General features: G+C 46.6%; 2 protein-coding genes across 2 annotated transcripts in view; one reads left to right on the plus strand and one right to left on the minus strand.

The window, feature by feature from the left end:
• Eif2ak1 (eukaryotic translation initiation factor 2 alpha kinase 1) overlaps positions 1-21,944 on the plus strand; it is a 35,826-nt gene that overhangs the window by 12,595 nt on the left and 1,287 nt on the right. Inside the window, exons 7-14 of the mRNA XM_021186627.1 lie at positions 1,858-1,957; positions 4,011-4,068; positions 4,649-4,973; positions 6,800-6,911; positions 9,251-9,351; positions 17,034-17,148; positions 17,344-17,426; positions 19,473-19,706. Of these exons, the coding sequence (XP_021042286.1) occupies positions 1,858-1,957; positions 4,011-4,068; positions 4,649-4,973; positions 6,800-6,911; positions 9,251-9,351; positions 17,034-17,148; positions 17,344-17,426; positions 19,473-19,706 (1,128 nt within the window). The remainder of the gene's footprint in view (positions 1-1,857; positions 1,958-4,010; positions 4,069-4,648; positions 4,974-6,799; positions 6,912-9,250; positions 9,352-17,033; positions 17,149-17,343; positions 17,427-19,472; positions 19,707-21,944) is intronic.
• On the minus strand, positions 10,538-14,970 carry Ankrd61 (ankyrin repeat domain 61). The gene is made up of 3 exons (XM_021186628.1): positions 14,672-14,970; positions 13,443-13,540; positions 10,538-11,639 (listed from the first exon to the last, which is right to left on the minus strand). The coding sequence occupies exons 1-3, from the start codon at positions 14,882-14,884 to the stop codon at positions 10,685-10,687; spliced, it is 1,266 nt and encodes a 421-aa protein (XP_021042287.1). The 5' UTR covers positions 14,885-14,970; the 3' UTR covers positions 10,538-10,684.

Consider the following 21,944-nt stretch of genomic DNA (forward strand, 5'->3'; position numbering starts at 1 on the left):
GGGAGGGAGGGAGGGAGGGAGGGAGGGAGGAAGGAAGGAAGGAAGGAAGGGAGGGAGGAAGGGTTTCAGAAAGTGATTTGAGCTGGGCCTGGCATGGTGGTGCTAAGTGGAGGTAGGTGAAGGGGCCTCCCACACAGTGGGGAGCTCCCTCCCAGACCCTGGATTAGGCACAAACCATACCCACACACCTATTTTCACAGAGATCCTTTATGAAGCAGGGACGAAAAGTCAAGTGGCTGCCCTCTGACTCAGGCAGGAAGCAGCTGCACATGACCTTGCAGGTGTCATTTGTAAGGGGAGGAGAGGGGAGGGCTGTGCTAGAGTGGGCTAGCATGTGGTGGTGTGTTCTGATTGGACATGCTAATTAGGTGAACCAAAGGGGGCTCTTGATTGCTGGACCTTGGTAGTCAGCTTCAGGAGTGAATCTGGCATAAGAAAGTGTTCAAAGAAGGGAACAGACCCTGATGGCCTGCTTTAAGGATGTGTGTCATCTGTGGTTTACAAGGGAGAACGAATGTTGAAGGGCAAAGCGTACCAGGGCCATGGCTGCAGAATCCGGGCCTGCTGGAGCCCTATAGTAGGAGGATCAGTTCCAGGTCTGCCTCTGGAATAGAGCAAATTGCAGGCTAGACTGGGTTATATCAGAGCCCATCAGAAAAGCCACCCCCACCAAAAAAAAAAAAAAGAAAAAAGATAATATGGTTTGAGCTGGACTTGTACTAACTGTCACCAGTAGTCTTAAGTTACTGGGAATGGTGAGGTAGGATGATCACTTGAGACTAGCCAGGGCTATATAATAAAGCCTCGTGTTTCAAAAAGAAAAAAGAAAGGGGAGTGTCCGTGGTGAGTCAGGTATGTAGTCCCACTTCTCAGAATGAAGCTAGAGAATTGAAAAGTCAGGGCCTACGAGGGCTTCAGGGTGAGTTCAAGGCTGGGCAACTTAGACTCTTTCTCACAAAGTCAAAAGGAGTCTGTGGTCGTACTGCAGAGCGTGTGTCCCGGTATGGAAGGCTCTAGGTGCTACAATAGTGCAGGGGCAGCCTAGGAGGGAGCTGCAGGGGATAAAACCATGTCGATTTGTTTTGAAAGAGGTAGGTCTGTATTTATATGTGTATAATTGCTAAGTAGTAGGTTGTATTGATAAATATAGAAAATATGAAAACTAATTTTTTCATGTCATTTTTCTTTAAAGTCCTGATTTTTCTATTTTTTAATATATATTATTTTGAGATTATGTTTAACAATGTAGATGAAGCTGGCCTCATACTCAACCTGCTTCTGTCTCCTAAATACTGGGACTAAAGTCATGGGACAGGCTGTATACATGTCTGCATGCATGTGTGCCCACAGTGTCTGTGTGAAGGTCAGAGAACAACGTGTGGGTGTTGGTCCTCTCCTTCTGCCATGTGGATTCCAGGGTCATCAGGTCATCAGGCTTGGCAACAAGGCGCCTTTGCCTTCTGAGCTGTCGCGCTGCTTGGTTATCACACTGTCCAGCCTGATAGGTAAAGGATGGCCAGTACAGGCGCATCTCTTACTGACATGCTGGGAACTGCTGGATGGATTCCCTTCTCCTCAGGCCACTGTGTCTCTGACTGCTCAAAGAACAGTGACAAGTCCATCATCCTCAGAGGACCTCTGCGTTCTAAGTCAGCCCTACATACTGAGGTCCAGGGCAGCCACAGAGAGATCCTGTCTCAAAAATAACAAACAGTTGCTCTTTGTCTTTCACGGGAGTATCCCTGTTATCTGTGGCGCTCCAAGTCCTCTTTAAGAAGGGTGGCTGCTAATCTTCCAGGGCAAAGAGTATCGGAGAACACATTGCCAGTGCAAACCCTTTGTATCATTTTTGTTTAGGTGCTACGGGAAGTGAAGGTTCTGGCAGGCCTCCAGCATCCCAATATTGTTGGCTACCACACTGCGTGGATAGAACATGTTCATGTGCTTCAGTCACAAGGTAGGCTGCTTTTTATTTCAATCATTTCCTTTGGGGGGGGGGTGTTTGAGACAGGGTCTCTCTAATAGTGTGTCCTGGCACTTAACTCTGTAGACCTGGCTGGTCTTGAACTCAGAGGTCTGCCTGCTTCTGCCTCCTGAGTGCTGGGATTAAAAAGATTGTGTCACCATGCCCAGCTTTTTTAAAAAACATGGTTTGTTTTTTTTTTTAATTTTTCTTATTTTAAGTTTTATTTGTTCGAGACAGAATCTATGTGGCCCCAGCTAATCTTGAACTCCTGGAGATCCACCTGCCTCTGCCTCCCAAGTGCTGGGATTAAAGGCGTGTGCTGTCACGCCCAGCTGTCCAGCTTGCTTATTTTTCATTATGTGTCTGCATGTGTTTCTGTGTGTGGGAATGAGGACACTGGCTCGTTGCTGCCCTCAGAGTCCTGGAGATAGCTGGCTGCCCTGCTCTTCTCTGCCTGCTGGCCTCAGACTTGCCGCAGTCCTTCCGCCTGTTCCTCTAGAGTGCTAGGCTTACAGCGTGAGCCATCCTGCCTGGCTAAGGGACACAAGTCAGTCATCCCTAGAGAACCTGAACCGTTGTCATATCCAGAACTTTCAGAGCCTCATAAAAGCACACAGTTGTTTGGATATTTGAACCTCTTGGATTTTAGGATTAGGGAGGCCTCTGGTATTCTGAACATATATTCTAGGGGGCAAAGTTCCACATCTGTAGTGCTCTGTCCCCTCCTGCCTCTATACGTCCTCAGTCCGTCCATGAGCAGCTAATAAGCTCCAGCCAGTCAGATATGTCCTGCCCTTGTACAAGCTGAAAATGCTTCTGGTTTTAGTGACTTTTTACTTTTTAAAAAAAAATTTTTTTTCAGATAAGGCCTGGACTATTGCCATACCCAGATTAACCTCAAAATTAATTAGCTCAGGTTGTCCTTGAAGTGGGGATGCGCACATCCTGTCTCCGGCTCCCGAGGCCTGAGGTTACAAGCACATGCTTGTACACGCAGCTTTCATTCTTTAGTTTAGTCTTTTGTCAGTGCTGAGGAGTGAATGCAGAGCCTTGTACGCACGCTCTCGCGAGGCAGGCAGGCTCGGCTGTTTTTAAATAGTCAGAAGGAGGGGCTGGGAAATGGTCCAGTGGGTAAATGTCTGCCCTGTAAGCTGGAGACCTGACTTTGGATCCTTAGCAGCCATGCAAGAAGACACTGCAGGGTGCACCCCCAGTCCTAGCCCTGGGGACCCCTGGAGCTCACTGTCCAGCCAGCGTCGCCAAGTTGATGAGCTCCAGATACAATGAGAGACTTTGTCTCAGAAGATAAAGTGAAGAGCAGGAAAGACAAGAAGACACCAGCGTCTCTCCTCATAGGCCTGCATACCACACATGTACATTAGTGCCCATATGCAGCGGCGCATACACCCACAGAAAGCAAAATTCACAACGTAGACATACACATAGATGGAGAAAATTTGTAGAAGAGTAATTTTTGAAAAAAAATATGAAATTCAAATTTCAGTTTAATCAAGTTTATTAGAGCATAAGCTTACTACTCTAAAGATTTATTTTATAAGTGAGGTGTGTGTGTGTGTGTGTGTGTGTGTGCACGCACCATTTGTGCACAGGTGCCCACGTAAGTCCAAAGAGGGCTTCAGAAGTCAGGAACTGGAGTTACAGGTGTTTGTAAGGCGCTTCTTGTGGGTGCTGGGAACTGACCCCAACATCCTCTCTGAGGGCAAGCAAGAGCTCTTAACAGCTGAGCCGGCTCCCAGCCTCGGCTCGCTCACGTGCGGCCTGGACTTGCTTTTCTCTATAGCAGAACTGCGGCTGAGGCCAGGAGGCCCTTCAGGCCCAGTGTTGGCTCTCAGATCTCTAGAGCCATGTTGATCCTGCTGCTTGCAGCTGTCTGCAGTTCCCGGGGTGCCCCCATCTCTTAGACTCGAGTGTCCCTTCTGGCATGCAGCTTCTTTTGGCTGGCTGTGTATGCTAGCTCTGAATTGGACTGTCCATTGAAAGTCATGGCTGCCTGCAGGTGACTGTGTTTATTTTTGTTTGGCAGACAGAGTTCCCATTCAACTGCCCTCTCTTGAAGTGCTGTCGGAGCAGGAAGGGGACAGGTATGTGGGCTGCTGTGACCTGTGCAGTTATCCTTGTGTTCGGTCACCAGCAGGGACTCGGGAGATGTGTCACGGGCTCTCCTGCTGCTTGTTTCTTTTCCCATCCTTTTGCCGGTTTGCTCATTTTCCTTACAGAACACTAAGTTACTTTCTGCTCTCAGACTTGCTGGGATTTACCCCGGCTGACTTATTCGGTACTGGGTCTTGCTGTGTAGCTCAGACTGGTCTTTAATTTAATCTGTAGCCCAGGCTAGCTTCACTTTTGACAGTTCTCCCGCCTCAGCTTCCAGAGCCTTGGGATTACAGGTTTCTGACCCTCTGTCAGTATTCTAAATCTCAGTGAATGCTAGACAGATTTGATATTCTTTTTTGAATTTGAGACAGTGTCTCATGTAGTGCAGCCTTGCCTGGAGCCTGCTGTGTAGCTTCCCAGTCGGCTCTGGGGTGCTGAGGTTGCAGGCGTGTGCCCAGAAGGCCTGCCTGTGGTACTTAGCCATGTAAGGTCCCCCAGGCTTGAAAGAGCAGTGCAGATGCTCTTGGCAGTTACGTTCACTTTTGTGTTACTGTTTTTTACTTCTAGAGACCAAGGTGGTGGTAAAGATAATGAAAGCAGTTCATCCATCGTCTTTGCTGAACTCACCCCAGAAAAAGAAAAACCTTTTCGGGAGTCTGAGGTTAAAAATGAGAATAACAACCTGGTGAGCTACACGGCCAACTTGGTGGTCAGGAACAACAGTGAAAGTGAATCGTCCATTGAGCTCCAAGAAGACGGCTTGACCAATTTGTCCATCAGACCAGTTGTCAGGCATCAGCTGCCGCTGGGGCATAGCTCGGAATTGGAAGGGAATTTTACATCCACGGATGAGTCTTCTGAAGGCGACTTGAACCTGCTGGGGCAGACAGAGGTAGAGTGCTTCCCAGACCCCACTGCTGGGTAAGGGGTTGGCTGTGTGTGGCAACCCTTGTTCCTCAGCGGACGTCCCGCCTGCTGGGCGTGCTCTGTCTTTCCACATGGTTTTCTTCTGTTTAGTCTCATGGACTCGGTGCGGCTCCTTTGGCTCTATGGTATTTTTCAGGTTTGGGTTTCTTTTCTCCCCTCACACAGGGTTTAATATAGCCCAGGCTGACCTGGGATAAACTGTGTAGTCAAAGGTGCCCTTGAACTTGTGATCCTCCTGCGCCTACCTCCAGAGTGCTAGAATTACCACACGCAGCTTACACAGTTCTGAGAATCAAATCTGGGGCTGTGTGTATGCTAGCAAGTACTGTCCTAACCCATCCCCAGGTGTGCTGTAAGGCCTTTGAAGTTAGCCTTCCTCATCCCTTAGTTTGCTCCTTTTAACCTTGTGCTGGTCTTCCTATGGGGTCAGTGAACCCTGAGATATGCTTTGTGGTGTGCCCTGGAGCTGGAAGCTTTATTCACCACCTATTTCTGGCATGTGTTAGCATCATACTATAAGTACATACAAAGATTCATGCAGAACAACTTTCTATTTTTGGAGTGTGACTTTTGGTGACTCCTGTAAGATTATCGGGTCAGTTGTCAGCATCCTTTTACTGAGGTAAGTTTGCTGACATGCTCATTAGACTCATCTGCGTTTTTAGAGTGTAAGAGACTAGACATGGAGAGATAGCTCACTTGGAAAGTGCTTGCCGTATAAGCCTGACTGGAGGTTGATCCACAGAATCTATATAAAAGTTTATTTCCCCCGCCTGAGTGCTGGGATTACAGACTTGCACTCTGCTTGGTGTATGCGGTGCTGGGGATGTTATGAGAGACCCGTATAAGGAGAAATGAACCATATATAGAATGCTCAGACATAGCATCACAACCAAACCTCCAGAAATGCCCCTGGGTTTTGTGTTACTCTCTGTTACTGAGCATAGGGTCTCTTGTTATGACTTGTGTCCCCAGAGAGACTCCATTGGAGAAAACAGAAGTTTCCTTTGTGGAGAGCTCACATCTTAAAACACCAGCACAAGGCAGAGAGGGCTAACTAGGATTGATGTGGGTTTTCACAACCACAAAGCCTGTTCTCAGGAACACATCTCTCCAAGGCCACACCCCCTAATCCTTTCCAAACAGTTCCACCAGCTGGCACCAAGTATTCCAATGGATGAGCCTGTGGGAGCCGTTCTCATTCAAACCCCCATACCAGCTCACATAGCTACACTTTGGAGAATACTGGCAGTTGTAGAATACCACGCAGCCATTCTGTAATGCTTTATCTTAATATAGTTTCATCATAGAGCACTTGCAAGCTTCTGTTCCTAGTATCACGAGGAAACCCCCAAGACAAACATCAGCAGTTCACACTATGAGCGGGCCCCATAAGGTTCAGAATCACTTCCTCAGTGCCACATTCAAAAGCTTCTGCCATCAGATCTGGGGTTCCTATGGTAGGACTTACTTTGTTTAAGAAATGTACTACCAGGCCACCTGCCCTTGGATTTGCTATATACTGTTGAGTCACCTTGAACTTACGATCCTTTTGTTCCCACCTCCTAGTGCCAGGATTACCAGCATGTACCCTGCTTGGTGTATGTGTTGTTGCCCTTTACCAACATCTCCAGCCTCAGGCAAAACTGTGATCTCTGCTTATCAGTCTCCTTTAGGAGACTTCAGACAGCAGTCAGTCATGGTGTTTGACCTAGTGTAGGCCAGTGAGTATTCGTTGTCAAATGAAGACGATGAGACTTCGGCAGATAAAACATGCTGTGTGTCCTCTAGGTTCGGTACCACCTGATGTTGCACATCCAGATGCAGCTGTGTGAGCTCTCCCTCTGGGACTGGATAGCTGAGAGGAACAAGCGGAGCCGGGAGTATGTGGACGAAGCTGCTTGTAAGTACCGTCTGTAAGTCTGCTTACTTCAGTAGTTTGCAGAAACAACCATGTGATAGTAGTTGATCTGTGATAGAAAGTGTTTGTTGATATTTGTAATGGTTGATGTTAATTCTCAACTTGACAGGATCTAGAGTCACTTGGATTTCTGTTGACAACACCTGTGAGGGATTATGTGTGTGTGAATATATGTATGTGTATGTATATATGTGTGTGTGTGTGTGTATATGTAGGTATATGTGTGTGCATATATATATATATGCACATATATATGCACACACATATACATACATACATACATACATACATACATACATACATACATGTTAGATTAGCTTCTGGTCATGCCTGTAGGGGATTATGTTGATGAGATAATTGAAGTGGGAGACCTGCCCACTATGGGAGGCACCATTCCCTGGGTTGTGATCCTGGGCTGTATGAAAGGGAGAAAGTGAGCTGAGGATAATATTCATTCATTGCCCTCTGAGTGGAGGTGTATAACCTGTGGCTTCAAACTCCTGCCAAGTTAGCATTCCTGAGATGAGAGACCACACATAACCTTGACCTGTGAGCTGAAGGAAGCCTTTTCTCCCTTGAGATCCTTTATGATGGCAGTGGGAAAAGAAACTAAGACAGTTTTAAAATAGTAATATGGTAGAATTTAAATCACTGATTTTGGATTGAAAGGTTTGGTGTATATATTTGTGAAATGTACATATGTGTGTGGGTATGTGCTCCTCTGCACGTGTGTGGAGAGCAGAGGTTGATTTTCGAGGTTGTGTTGCTCGGTCATTCCCCGCCTCAGCTTTGAGACTGCTTCTTACTGGTTTGGCTAGGTCGGCCGGCCACTGAGCTCCAGAGCTGTGCCCGGCTGAGTCCGAAGTACCGCCTGACAAGGACTTTCAAAACAACGTCCTTAGAGACAGGAAAAAGCTGAGGAATGCCAGCAGCCAGAGGAACTGTAGGAGTGATAGTTGGGATTGCAGGCACATCCCAGTCGTGCCTGGCCTTGTCATTAAACTCTTACTGTCGCTGGGAGGGTTGATGGGTCACACCTTCAAGTCCTGGGACTTAGTGAGGTTGAAATAGGAGGTGGTCTTGAGTTCCAGGCTACAGTATGAGACTGTCTTCAACAACAAAAAGGGTTGGTGAGCTGGTTCGTGGGGTATGAAGGAGTTTGTCCCCTAAGCCTCACAGTCTGAGCTGGGTCCCCTGGATTCACCTGGCAGAAGGAGAAAACTGCACACGCTGTCCTCCGACCTTCACCCTTGCTGATGAGGCCTACTTAACACCCACACACACATTCACATGAATAAATTAAAGAGTTGGACCCCAACCCCTCCTCCTTTTTTTTTTTTTTTTTTAAAAAAAGCAGTTTTTGTTTTAAGACAGAACATCTAAGCTTTTTTTATTTGTTTGTTTTTCAAGACAGGTTTTATCTGTCTAACAACCTTAGCTGAGACGAAGCTGGCCTCGAACTCGGAGATCCGACTGTTTCTGATTCCTCTCAGTGCTGAGATTAAAGACTCGCACCACCTTGCCTGGCTCAATTTTTCTTTAAACTTTTCATGTACCCCAATCTCACTCATCTCCCCATCTCTTCATATCCACACAAAAAGGTATAAAAAGACAGCTGGTGGAAATCGTAGTGTCACAGCGTGTCCCACAGCATAGCTTTTTGTCCACACATCTTTACATGTAGATGTTTGTTGTACTGAATCATTGGTTTGGTTTGATGTCTACAAATGTGTTAGATGCATGCAGTCAGGGGCCTCAGGTGGATGTGTCTTAAGCCATTGAAACCCACCATCTAGGTTACCTCCTAAACATTCAGAGATGATGTTGTTCTTCCCTCCTGCGCCTTACTCTGCTCACTGCTCAGGCCTTTCTAGCAAATAGGAGAGATGATGGATAGAAGCCTTGGGAAACATTTATCTCCTTCCCAGCCCCTTGGGTAATAATGTCTTAATCCAGTGTGGGCCAGGACAGTAGATTAGCCTCAGACTCCAGCATGTTAAGAGGACTACAGCTGTCATGTAGCCAGGTACTGCCTGGTCATTGCTTAGAAAGTTGTCGATACAGTGTGTCTGGCTGAGCTGAGAGGTGCCACTTTGGAAGCACAGAGTCAGTGTTGGGTTGCAGTCTGTGATGGTTTTCTTTGCTAGCAAAGAATCCTTTCTCCATAGTTCTGTGTTTTAGACCATTCTGGCATGTTTGACTTTTTAAGTGGCAAAGGTTAATTTGTTGAGAACTTTTAACATCTAGATGTCAATGTCATTTAATAAGTTCAAAGCAATAGGGACATGAAACCATTTTTTTTTTTTTTTTTTTAATTCCAGGTCCCTATGTTATGGCCAGTGTTGCAACAAAAATTTTTCAAGAATTGGTGGAAGGTGTCTTTTACATCCATAACATGGGCATTGTGCACCGAGATCTGAAGGTAAGCAAACTGCTAGTCTCGTGAGCACTGTGAGCACTGCTGTCATGTAACTTGTTACCCCAAGGGTCCAGAACTCCTGGTGGGAAGATGGCTCAGTCACTCAAAGTGCTTGTCCTGCAAGCACGAGGGCTTGAGTGTGTGTCTCTGGAATCTCCCTAAACAGTCAGGTCCAGCGGCATAGGCCTGAACTCTCAGTGCTGGGGAAGCAAAGACCAGAGGAGTCCTGGGCTCACTGGCCATCAGTCAGAGGACTAATCTAGGAGGGTGCCCACTGTCAGCGTTTGGCCTCTGTATGCATAAATACTCTCGGATGTGCGTGCGTGCACACATACACACACACACACACAGAGACAAAGCAACCTCTCCCCCAATACTTAAAAAGAAGCCCTTACATTGAATTTAAAAGCAGTAATTGGGGTCATTTGAGCCTTGGCTTAAGGTGCGACTATGGTAAGGTGTAAGTATACTGCTTTCTAATGTAAGTGGTGACAGTAAATATACTCAGTGTGGGGAGAGGTGGTCATATCTCCTTGGTCAAAATAGGTTTCCAGGAAATGGCTTTTTTGTTTGTTTGTTTGGTTGGTTTTGTTTTGTTTTGTTTTGTTTTTTTAGGTTAAAAAAAAAAAAAAAAAAAAGGCTGAGCAGCACTTTGGTTGTTTCAAATCCCAGCACTTGGGAAGCAGAGGCAAGCAGGTCTCTATGAGATTAAGGCCAGCCTGGTCTATCTATAGAGCAAGTTCCAGGACAGCCAAGGCTATAACAAGAGAAGCCTTGTCTTGGAAACCAAGCAAACCATCTGGCGCACGGCTTTTATTCGGGCACGTGAGGCGAGTCCAGGGCTCCTCGGGGCTGTGGAGTGAGCTCTGTCTCAAGGACCTAAACTAAGATCAGACCCCCAAATCCCTCAAACCAAACCAGAATGAAAATACAGATCCAGCAGACGAGAGGGTTAGTTAACTTCAGGTTAGCCTGAAGAGATCGTGACTCACAAAACCAAAATAAACCACCTACAAAACAAACAAACAAAACCCCCATAGGGACCGTTTTAGTTGTAATTCCTAAAAGACAAAACGTATTCTTTTTTTTTTTTGGCTGATCCATCTTAAAGCAATTAGTCCACTTTTCTGGCCAGAATTAAATCATAAGAAAGGAATCTAAATGAAACTTTAGGAGACCATGAGAGCTAATGTGCAAGTCACTTTTAATTTTTTGGAGGGATTAAGGGCCAGTAGTTTGTGCGTTGCAGTAGGAAGTGAAGTCCAAGTGTTTTCTGGTATCTGTCTAGCCAGAAACAATAGTGTGCATTGCTGAGGTTCTCTGGCACCCACTGAGGTCATGGCTCTCCTTTCAGCACGTAGGTGAGGTCATAGATGCCATAGATGGAGTTCCAGAGCTTGGCAGGGAGGAGCTTCTTGAGGTGGAATTTGTACTTCTCCCCATAAACATTCCTGATATTTCTCTTACAGATGGCCTTGAGGGTTAAAGGTTTTTTGGATAACTTTACTAGGGTCTCCCTCAGGAGGTGGTACTCTGGCAGCATGATCCCTGCTGGCAGAATCCCCTGTTTATTGCTCAGTCTCAAAGGATAAGTGTGGTAAAGTAGTTTGGCCAGAAGCGTACTGTTTCTGATGTTGGAACTGTGCTGAAGGTACATATAAATCGGAGACTCCCCATTTCTTGTTAAAATGTTAACGTTTGCCTCAAATTCCAGTAAGAGACTGATGATCACTTCTCTGCCTCCAAAGCATGCCTCGTGCAGAGCTGTCTGGCCTTCGTGGTCCTGGGCATTGACCTGGGCTCCGTTATTTAGCAGCAGACGGATGCAGCCCACCCCTGCTGCCAGCAGTTGGCCAGCTTTGCTCGATGCAGTGCACACGGCCAGCTTCAGAGCTGTGCTTCCAGTAGATGAGATGGCACGGTTCACATCGGCCCCACAGGCAATGAGTGTCTCTATCATGTTTTTGTTCAGGATGTCTGCAGCCATGTGGAGGGGCGTCATGCTGGATTCATTAGTAGCATTGACCTGGGCACCATTTTGAGCCAAAAAGGAGAGAACGGGGTAGGCCCCGTGTGTTATGGCCAAGTGGAGGGCTGAATACCTGTTGCTGTTGTCTACCCGGGCATTAACTTGAGCTCCGTGGTCACACAAAATGCACAGACACAAGACAGCGTTGTTCTGAATGTCCGTCAGGATCTCTTGGATCCGAGTGCTGGGTTTGGTCCTAGTGGTAGAAGAGGCTGGCCAGTTGAGCAGCGTCAGGTGAAGGGCAGTGAGGCCTTGGGCATCCCTGAAAGGGATTTACCACATGTTAAGCCGGATGCACCTCACTGAGGGACAGTAAAGAATTAGTGCTCAGAAAGGCAACACTGACTACAGATAACCCTGCTAGTGCCCCCAGCCCCTGCCCCCCCCCCCGGGGGTGGGAGAGTACAAGTTGAAGTCTTGTATTCAGGTGCAGATAAACTGGAGGCCTGGGGTCAATGATAACTGTATTTCTTGTTGCTCTCCACCTTATTTTGTGACAATGTCTTGACTGAATCTGAAACTGGCCAACAAGTTAGCTCCCTACCTCCATGTGTCCCTCCCCATCCCACCCCTACCTCCCCCGCACTGGCTAATAAACCATGTGCTCCCACACCCAGCTTTTACTTCGTGCTGGGGAGGGAACTCAAGTCTTTGTTTGGATGCGAGGCACTTTACTAACTCAGTACCTCCTTAAGCCCCTGTCCCTTATTTAAAAGATTGGCAATCTGTGTTACTATGTCTTAGGATTGTTTAAGTACCTGCTGGGTGGAGAGTAGGTTCTTAGAGAACCCTGCTTAAGCTTGGGTTCTTCTGGGACTTTTGGCCCCTTAAAGGCTGTCCCTCGGTTGTTCCTATATCCCCGGCATTGTGCATGGCTTGGCACTGGCTCACTGGGTATTGGTGAAAGGGTCGGACTTTGGTATGAGCTGTGACTAGAAGTGAGCACTGAAGGGCAGAACTTGCATTCACTTGGTCTCCTGGCTTTGTTTGTCTTCTCCCTGACATACTCACAAGTGTAGGAGGGTGGATGCAAGACTTGGATCCTGCATTTTCTCAGGTCACTGAAGCCTACTCCTCTTCAGGCCTGCTCTCACCCACTTGGGACAAGTCGGCCCCCATCTCAGGATTGCCTCCAAACTGTCTTTGTAGTGCCAGAGACAGGGGAGGGTTTATCTTGAGAATCGGTGGCTTCCCTGGCCTTAGGAGCTGGTCTTCAGTTCACCCAGCCTTAGCTCCAAACACCTAAGGCTGGTGTTTGGAGAAACGGGGTGTCTCAGCCTCCTGAAGGCTTATACTCCGGGAAGGGAAGAAAGCAGGCAGTGTTGTGGAGAGGTAGAGAACCTTGCTCACCCAGGCACCATGTGTAATTTCTAGTGCAGGAAAGTGTTTTGAGGAGCCCCAAAAAGATGGAGTGAGTTGAGAGCTCAGGCTGCGACAGGCAGCCATTGGAGAGGCCAAACTGGAGCTGGTGGTGCCAGAGGAGGTGCAAGCCAGGATTGATTGGGTGGATTTTTCTGATCGTGTTATAAAATCAGCAGTAAGAATGTGAGCATGATGAACTTTTCTTTGTTAATAAATAAGAAGCCCATCATCTATTTGGTCTCCTCACCACCCTCCATATTGTCAGATTTCCTGAGTGCTATTTTCCCGACTGTCTGTGTTTTCTACAACAGAGCCATTATTTTGTATGAGTTCTTTAGCTGGCTGGTTACCATCCTTGAATTAGTCTCCACCTCGTCAGCAAAGTAAGATTCTTCCCAACATAATCTGTACACAGAATGGGATACATCATTTGAATTACACATTGCTCTCTCTCTCTCTCTCTCTCTCTCTCTCTCTCTCTCTCTCTCTCTCTCTNCACAGAATGGGATACATCATTTGAATTACACATTGCTCTCTCTCTCTCTCTCTCTCTCTCTCTCTCTCTCTCTCTCTCTCTCTCTCTCTCTCTCGCGCACACACACACACACACACACACACACACACACACACACACACACACACACATACACCTCCTCACTTAGGCCTGACAGCATGCTGAGGTAACTTACTTCTTACTTCTTACCTTACTTCTGGGTCAGCACCGTGTTGTAACAAGCAAAACAAACTTTGTGGCTTGTGGTATTCGGCGGCCAGATGGATGGGGTAGATTGGCTGTGTCTGCTGCAGGGAAACCACAGTGCATTACAAACATGGTTACTAGTCTGAGGGTGTTAGCATTGGCTTGGCTTGGCTTCAGTTCATGCATTGAGATGTTGTGTTTGTTTGTTTATTTTGGTTTTGTTTCTTGGAGAGAGTTTCCCTGTGTAGACGGGGCCTGGAACTCACAGACAGATCCAGCTGCCTCTGCCTCCTAAGGCATGTGCCTTCATTCCTGGCTGAAGCTTTTCTACTGGTGTTTAAATTGCCCATAACTGGTGAATTGAAATTACAGACTTTGTTTATAGAGCTGAGCATGTTAGTGCACACCTATAAGTAATCCTAGCCCCTGGGAGGTGGAGGTGGAGGAGAGTCAGGAGTATGAGGCCGTCTCTGGCTATAAAATCAGGAGCAAATCGCTCTGAAATCATTTAGTCCTTAAATTAACCCACAAGATGATTAGCAAATATTGTTACTTTTTTTTTTTAGGTCTTGCCAAAGCCATTATCAGCTATAAAATGTGGGTTTCTAAGGTTTCATGGATACTGTGATGTATGTTCTTACTGTGATTAGCAGAGCTGATTATACTAGTTCTTAAAATACACCATGTCTGCAGGATGACAGGCAAGTGAGACAAAGGAAGGGGTCACTTTCCTTTTTTGGAAAAGAAAAAGAGAGAGTTAATTACAAAAGCAATGACTAGCCAGCTTTGGGTGCTCCTAGCTATAATTCCAGCACTTGAAAGGTGGAGACGGAGGATTGTCGCATGCTTTAGGCTAGCTTGGGTAACATGATGTGTTCTAGGTCAGCCTGGACTATAGAGCAAGCCCACTCTCAAACAAACAAACAAACGGAAAATCTAAGAAGGTGTGTATAGGAAGTGAAAAATAATTCACCTACATGGCCTCGCCGCTGTGGGTGTGTCCTGAGAGGAGGAGGCTACTCTTCTTCCAGCCACACGAGCGTGTTCCATCCATCCATCCATGTGTGGTGCGTGGATGAAGGAGTTGCAGGCTAGGGTATGTGTACTGAACCTGGGGGATGGACTGCAGAGCCCTGTGTTTTGTGAAGTCCTCCAAAGTGCTGGGATTAAAAGGGTGTGCCCCCGCCCCTGCTCTGTTGTTTCTTTACTGTGACTGAGAGAGTAGGGGGTACCTGGCTCAGTCCTCTGTAGCAGGTGGAGCTGGGCAGGACGGTGAGGGGCTGGTTGACAGGGTGGTTTCTGAGAAGTGTCTTGATGGTGTTACAGTCTTCCTTGATGATGGCCTCATACAGTTTAGAGTGCAGTGTGGTGGCCAGGCTCTCCTCCACCAACATGGCACTGTCAGCCCCCAGGTCTCTGCTTCCCCTCCTGGTTATGTTTCCCATGAGAACGGCTTTAGAGCAAGGGCTTACAGGCGAGGGAGGCTGCTATGGGATTGGTCAATCTCCTCTCTCATGATGATGATCCCGTTGGCTCAGTTCTAGAACTGTTCTAGAATTGTGTTTGTCAAAAGAATCCTTTGTTCGTTCTTTTTATTTTACTTTATTTTTTGTTTTTTTTTGAGACAGGCTTTCTCTAGAATTCTCTGCGTAGATCAGGCTGGCCTCAAATGTAGAGATCCACCAGCCTCTGCCTCCCAAGTGCTGGAATTAAAGGTGTGAACTGAATCCATTGCTATACTGGAGCCCCCGAGACTTTGTTCCCTCATGTATAGTACCAATTGCAAGCATCGTGTCTCAGCTTTTACACCCAAACTGGCACCTTATGGCTAAAAGCATTTCTCTTTTCCCTTACATATCAACTATAATTAAATCTAAGAGGACCAGTGAGCTGGCCAAGGCTAAGATGTCTACCACCAAGAATGACCACTTGAACTCCACCCTGATCATCTACATGGTGGGACTCCTACAGGTTGTCCTCTGACCTTGCTTGCCACGCCATGCCATGTATGCACAAGCAGTTTTTTAAAAAATTATTCATTTATTTTATGTAGATGAATACACCGTAGCTGTCTTTATGCACACCAGAAGAGGGCATTGAATCCCATTATAGATGGTGTGAGCCATTGAGTGCTTGCTGGGAATTGAACTCAGGACCTCTGGAAGAGCAGTCAGTGCTCTTAACTGCTGAGCCATCTCTCCAGCCCTACACATACGATTTTTAAAAAACCAAACTCTTAGTAGGACCAAAACAGAGTAGGGCATATATTAACATAAAAGTGAATTACATTTAATGTAAGATCGCAACTTTTAATCTGTTAGTTTTAATTTTAGTAAAATCTTTTCTCCCAGTTACATACATGGTGATGTTGTTGTTGCTATTATTCAAAACAGTCCCTTGCAGCTCTGGCTTGCTTCAAACTTGCTAAGTCGTTGAGGATGACCTTGAACTTCTGATCTTGCCCCCCTCTCTAGTGCTGGATTGCAGATATTATATATGTGCTACTTTATTCCTTGCTGGAGTGAGATCGCACTCCGCCAGCTGAGCGTTCCTTAGTGGCCGGCACTCAGCAACTTCTCTACTTTGGTGTGTGAGTGTATGTGTAGCATGCTCAGTGTGTGTGGTGTGTGTGTGTGATGTGATGTGAGTGTATGTGTAGCATGCTCAGTGTGTGGTATGTGTGGTGTGTGTGTGATGTGATGTGAGTGTATGTGTAGCATGCTCAGTGTGTGTGGTGTGTGTGGTGTGTGTGTGATATGATATGAGTGTATGTGTAGCATGCTCAGTGTGTGTGGTGTGTGTGTCTAGGTGGGTGGCATGCTTAGTGTGTGTGTGTGTGTGTGTGTGTGTGTGTGTATGTGGTTCTGTTTGTGTGTATATGTGGCATGCTCAGTGTGTGTGTGGTGTGTGTGTGTGTGTGATGTGATGTGAGTGTATATGTGGCATGCTCAGTGTGTGTGGTGTGAATGTATATGTGGTGTGTGTGTGTTTGTGCGCACGCGCACACCAGAGGAGGATTTTGGATGACCTTCTCTATCACTTTTTCCCTAATTCTCTTGATGCCGCGTCTCTCACTGAACCTGGGGCTAGGCAGCTGACAGCCAACAGGCCCAGGGACCCTCCTGTGTCTTCCGTATGATGCCAGCGTTACAGGCACTCCTGGACCACGCCCAGCTTTTTACCTGAGTGTTAGAGTCGCTAACTCTACGTCACGTGCTTACACAGCTGACACTTCCTCACAGCGCTGCCCCCCAGCCCAGCAGCCTTCCATTTGCTTGAGATAGGGCTTTTGTTGTATAGTCCTTTTTTTTGGGGGGGGGGGTTTCGAGACAGGGTTTCTCTGTGTAGCTCTGGTTGTCCTGGAACTCACTTTGTAGACTAGGCTGGCCTCGAACTCAGAAATCTGCCTGCCTCTGCCTCCCAAGTGCTGGGATTAAAGGCGTGCGCCACCATCGCCCAGCCACAGCGACCCTCTTGCCTCCGCCTCCCAGTTGTGGCATCACAGGTGTCAGCCTCCATGCCTGGCACTCAACAACTCTTAGTTTTCACTCTTTGTTTTAAGACAACTGAGTTGATTTCTCTGCTTATTTGTAGCCTAGAAATATTTTTCTTCATGGTCCTGATCAGCAAGTAAAAATAGGAGACTTTGGTCTGGCCTGTGCAGACATCATCCAGAAGAACGCAGATTGGACCAACAGAAATGGGAAAGGTAAGCATTTATGTGTTCACTTATTTTATTTTTTGCATTTAAAAATTAAAAAGAGACCTAGTTGAACATGTCCTTACATACTGAGAATCTTAGAGCTTTCATAAGTGAGGCCAACAGGCAACTGTCCCTTCAGGAGCGGCAGAGAGAGGTCTGCTCTCGTCACAGTAAGTCACTTAATGGCCTTTTCAATCTTAGGAACACCGACACACACATCCAGAGTGGGGACTTGTCTCTACGCATCACCTGAGCAGTTGGAGGGATCCCAGTACGATGCCAAGGTACTGTCTGCTTTCCCCTTTCCTCAGTTCGTCAAGGGATTAGCAAGGGTAGAACCATACATGCAGTTCTGTGGCAGAGGTGCTCCGGCCATAGCTGCGTCTTTTAGGTGATCTGTCACGTCAGACATGCCAGCAAGAACATTCCCTTTAGGCTCTGTGACTATTTCAGATTCCATGGATGTCACTAAATGTTGAAGTCAGCCTTCCCTTTAGAATGCCTAGGCTTGATGGAGGTGTCCTCAGCCATTCCTTCTCCGACAGGAACCTAGGTGAACAGATGTTCTGTGTGCCACTGACTCCTCTTTTTCTTTCTTTCTTTTTTTTGTTTTGTTTTGTTTTGTTTTGTTTTTTCAAGACAGGGTTTCTCTGTGTAGCCCTGGCTGTTCTGGAACTCACTTTGTAGACCAGGCTGGCCTCGAACTCAGAAATCCCCCTGCCTCTGCCTCCCAAGTGCTGGGATTAAAGGCGTGTGCCACCACGCTCGGCCCCACTGACTCCTTGAAAGAGAATATAGATACTGTAAGGTCTTAACCCTCTTTATTTCTTGAGAAATGTTAAAAGTCTTTTCTATTTGAATTTGAATTTTTAAGCATTCTACTTTTTCCTCTAGTACTTTGCTGGATTTTGTTTTTGTGGAGCTGAGGATTGAATCCATGCCTTGCGTGTGCGAGTCACGTGCTCTAGCACTAAGGTGTGTGCTCCAAGCTCCTTTTTAATTTTATAAGACATGATCTGAATGGCCCTGCCTAGCTTCTGACTCATGATCCTCCCACCCCAACCCCTAAGTGCTGGGATTGCAGACATGACTACCATTTACGGTTCTTGAAATAAATCCTTTTTCCACTATAGCAGCCTAAACAGTGATCTTTCTGATGCATCATTTCATTTTGGTTTTTAGTGACTGGAAATGAGTTGCCAGGAAAACTCATTGCTGCTCTTAAGAGCCTATCTTCCTAGTAAGCTCCTGTTAGGGAAAGTAGGGCAGGTTTCTGCACGGTGACAACAGTGCATGGGGCTGGCCAGAGGGTTCAGTGGCTAAGAGGCTAAGAACCAGAGTTTGGTTCCCCACACCCATAGCAGGCTGCTTACTTGGGATTCCAGTTCCAAGGAATCTGATGCCCTCTTCTGGCTTCTATGGGCACCCTCACACATTTCACACACACTCTCACTCACACACACACACACAGAGGCACCCTCACACATTTCACACACACACTTTCTCTCTCTCTCTCTCTCTCTCTCTCTCTCTCTCACACACACACACACACACACACACAGACACACCCACACACATTTCACACACACACACACACACACACACACACACACTCTCTCTCTCTCTCACACACACACACACACACACACACACACACGCATGCACGCACATATACACACACACCAAAATTGGTCTTGAAAAAAAGGGCTCGCCAGGCCTGGTGGCACAGGCCTTTAGCACTTGGGAGGCAGAGGCAGGCGGATTTCTGAGTTCGAGGCCAGCCTGGTCTACCAAGTGAGTTCCAGGACAGCCAGGGCTACACAGAGAAACCCTGTCTTGAAAAACCAAAACCAAAAAAAAAAAAAAAAAAAAAGAAAAAGAAAAAGAAAAAAAGGGCACAATTATGCATAGAGGCAGAGGTTAGCCTTAGTAGGGAGGACCCGGTGACAGCTGCTAATCCAGGAGTCATGAGTTTGGTCACTTTGCCTGGGTCATCCTGTCAGGCCTGAATTATGGTGGGGTGGTGGGATGATGTCCCTGTTGGATAGGGCAATGACTGTTGTGTCCTTTGGGATAGTCCTACCTTTCATCTGACCACTACCCTCCAGGCTTGTATATGCCGTCTGGGTATCAAAGGGATGGGGTGAGGAAGGTCTCAGACATCTCTTCCCTGAGGCCGATTCCTGCTTTTGAGGCCCGAGACACCCTTCTTTGGAGATGCTGTAAGGCATCTTGACATCCTTCATGACATCCTTCCTTGAGAGGCTGTACTGTTAGATGTGCTCTGCTAACGTAAACTCACTTTGCTTGCCCGTTTCTCTCCTCTGCAGTCAGATATGTATAGCTTGGGTGTGATCCTGCTGGAGCTCTTTCAGCCATTCGGGACAGAAATGGAGCGAGCAACAGTCTTAACAGGCGTAAGGACTGGTCAGATACCCGAATCCCTCAGTAAAAGGTGTCCGGTGCAAGCCAAGTATATCCAGCTCCTAACCGGGAGGAATGCGTCACAGAGACCATCTGCTCTTCAGCTGCTGCAGAGCGAACTGTTTCAAACAACTGGAAATGTATGTAGCATTTTCTTAATAGTTACTGAATGCTTACTTTGGGTTGGGTATGATTCCAAGAGTCAGTTAGTCTGTCTATCTGTCTATACATCCACCCACGCACCCCTGATGAGTTTTATTAATTTAAAAAATATTTTTTATTGTGTGTGCACACATGCCCTGTGATACCTTTTTCTTCCTTCCTTCCTTCCTTCCTTCCATTCGTTTTTTTGTTTGTTTGTTTGTTTGTTTGAGACAGGGTTTCTCTCTGTAGCCATGGCTGTCCTGGAACTCACTTTGTAGAGCAGACTGGCCACGAACTCAGAAATCCATCTGCCTCTGCCTCCCAAGTGCTGGGATTAAAGGTGGCTGTTCCTGTTATACCTCTGAAGTGCTGGGATTGCAGACTTGAACTGTCAACTCCAAGAGCTTTCAGTAAGCCCACAACTCTGAGGTTGACAATGCTAATCTCCCTTTCACAGATAAGGAAGTAAAGATTTAAGTTAAATAATGGATCATATAGTGACAGATACTGTTCCTTCTAAGTGCATTATACTTGTTGTAATTTAGAAATCTAGATGTCTAGCTCTTGAGTCTCTATTTACCCTTAGCTCTCAGGCTGTTTTTTGTTAGAAATTCCTTGGCAGAAGCCTCCCTGTGCTGGTGAGATGGCTCAGCAGTTAAAGGCACTTGGCACGCAAACCTCACATCCCAAATTGGATTCCGCAGAACCCATGGAAAGAAAGGCAGAGAGAGCAGACCACCCCACAAAATCTTGTCCTCTGACCCCCATATATGGTCCAGAGCATTGTACATCCCCCCAACCACAAACACACCTACTGATAAAAACGAAGCCCTGCCCTGTGCTGGGGACAGGCTAGTGCACCCCCAGCATGGCTTCACAGTAATTTTGAGTACAGATCATCAAACCAGCATCTGTTTCACAGTGGCCAGTGAAGCTGCATTTCACAACTATGAGTTTGGAATTTATGGAAACAAAATAGCTAAAGCTATACTTAGTTGTGAGTTTCAGGAACTGAACTGACACAGAACCCCTAGGCATATCTATGGTCTACATAAGCAGTTGCACACTGCTAACTACTGTTCTAAACTTAGTCTGGGCCATAGGTTTCTTGGGTGTTTGTTGTTTTTCTGTCTTCATGTAACTCAGGAGGGATGTTTTATTTTTCTCTCCTACCCATGGATTGATTTCCCTAAATGAGTGTACTAGTGTACTGGGTAGAAAGGGTGGCGATTCTAGGCAGGAATGGACAGTAGTGGTAGGCCGGGCCTCTGCATAGCTTCAGCATGCCACTGTCTGAAGCTGCCTTTTCCCTGCCATATGGCTATGGTGCCAAGATACCATCTCCTCTGCATGTTGAGGTAGTAGGTGACTCATCCTTTCTTGCTCTAGAAACCTAAGTTTTCATTAAAGGTTGATACAAAATACATTCTTATTGAGGCTGGCCAGCAGAAGTTAATGTGCAAAGTTTACATGGTAACCATGGATCCAAGTTAACAAATGTGTATGTGTGTAGGTCTATATACATACACATATGTTTTAACTAGGTTACAGTTCCATGTTGGGTCACATTCACAGCTACCTCCAGCCTCATGCCGTCAGTCACTGTGGCCTCTGGGCTCTAGGCTGGTCCTGGATGCCCAGTGCTTTGGCACTGGAAGTATGGTCTCTAGAGCAGCAGCTAGCCGCAGCTAGGAGCCTGCATTCCAGCAGGATCCACGGTTATCCTCAGGGTTTGGATAGCAGTGCATGTCAGGCTTTCCAGCTGTAGTCTCCAGGTCAGCAAAGGAGTGAACTGTGAGCATCTGACACGCCTCTCCACTCCCCTCTTCTAACCACCTGGCAAGCTCTGGGAGGACAAGGGTAGAGTTCTCCACTTTATGGATCCCAGAAGTAACTATGATTGGCACTAGTTTATGAACCATTTATTGTGATTATCTGAAAGATAAGCTGGGAGCTGGGGAGGAGGTTAAGAAAGCTGCTTGCCTCAGAAACATCAATGTTGGAAAAACAGTTCAACAGTTATGGGCCCTGACTAGCAAGTGTGGCCATCAGTCCAGTCCTCAGACACAAATAGTGGACGTAAAGAATAGATGGTCAAATCTCTTCTGATAGCCAAAAGTGCATCCTAGTACAAATACACCCAAACACAAAAATACGTAAATGTTAAGATCTAATTTCTAAATTAAAAAACAGAACAAAAATATTTAAATAGCCATGTCTGGTGGCTTGTGCCT

This window comes from Mus pahari, chromosome 23 (genome assembly GCF_900095145.1).
Source record: "Mus pahari chromosome 23, PAHARI_EIJ_v1.1, whole genome shotgun sequence".
In the NCBI taxonomy this organism is placed as follows: domain Eukaryota; kingdom Metazoa; phylum Chordata; class Mammalia; order Rodentia; family Muridae; genus Mus; species Mus pahari.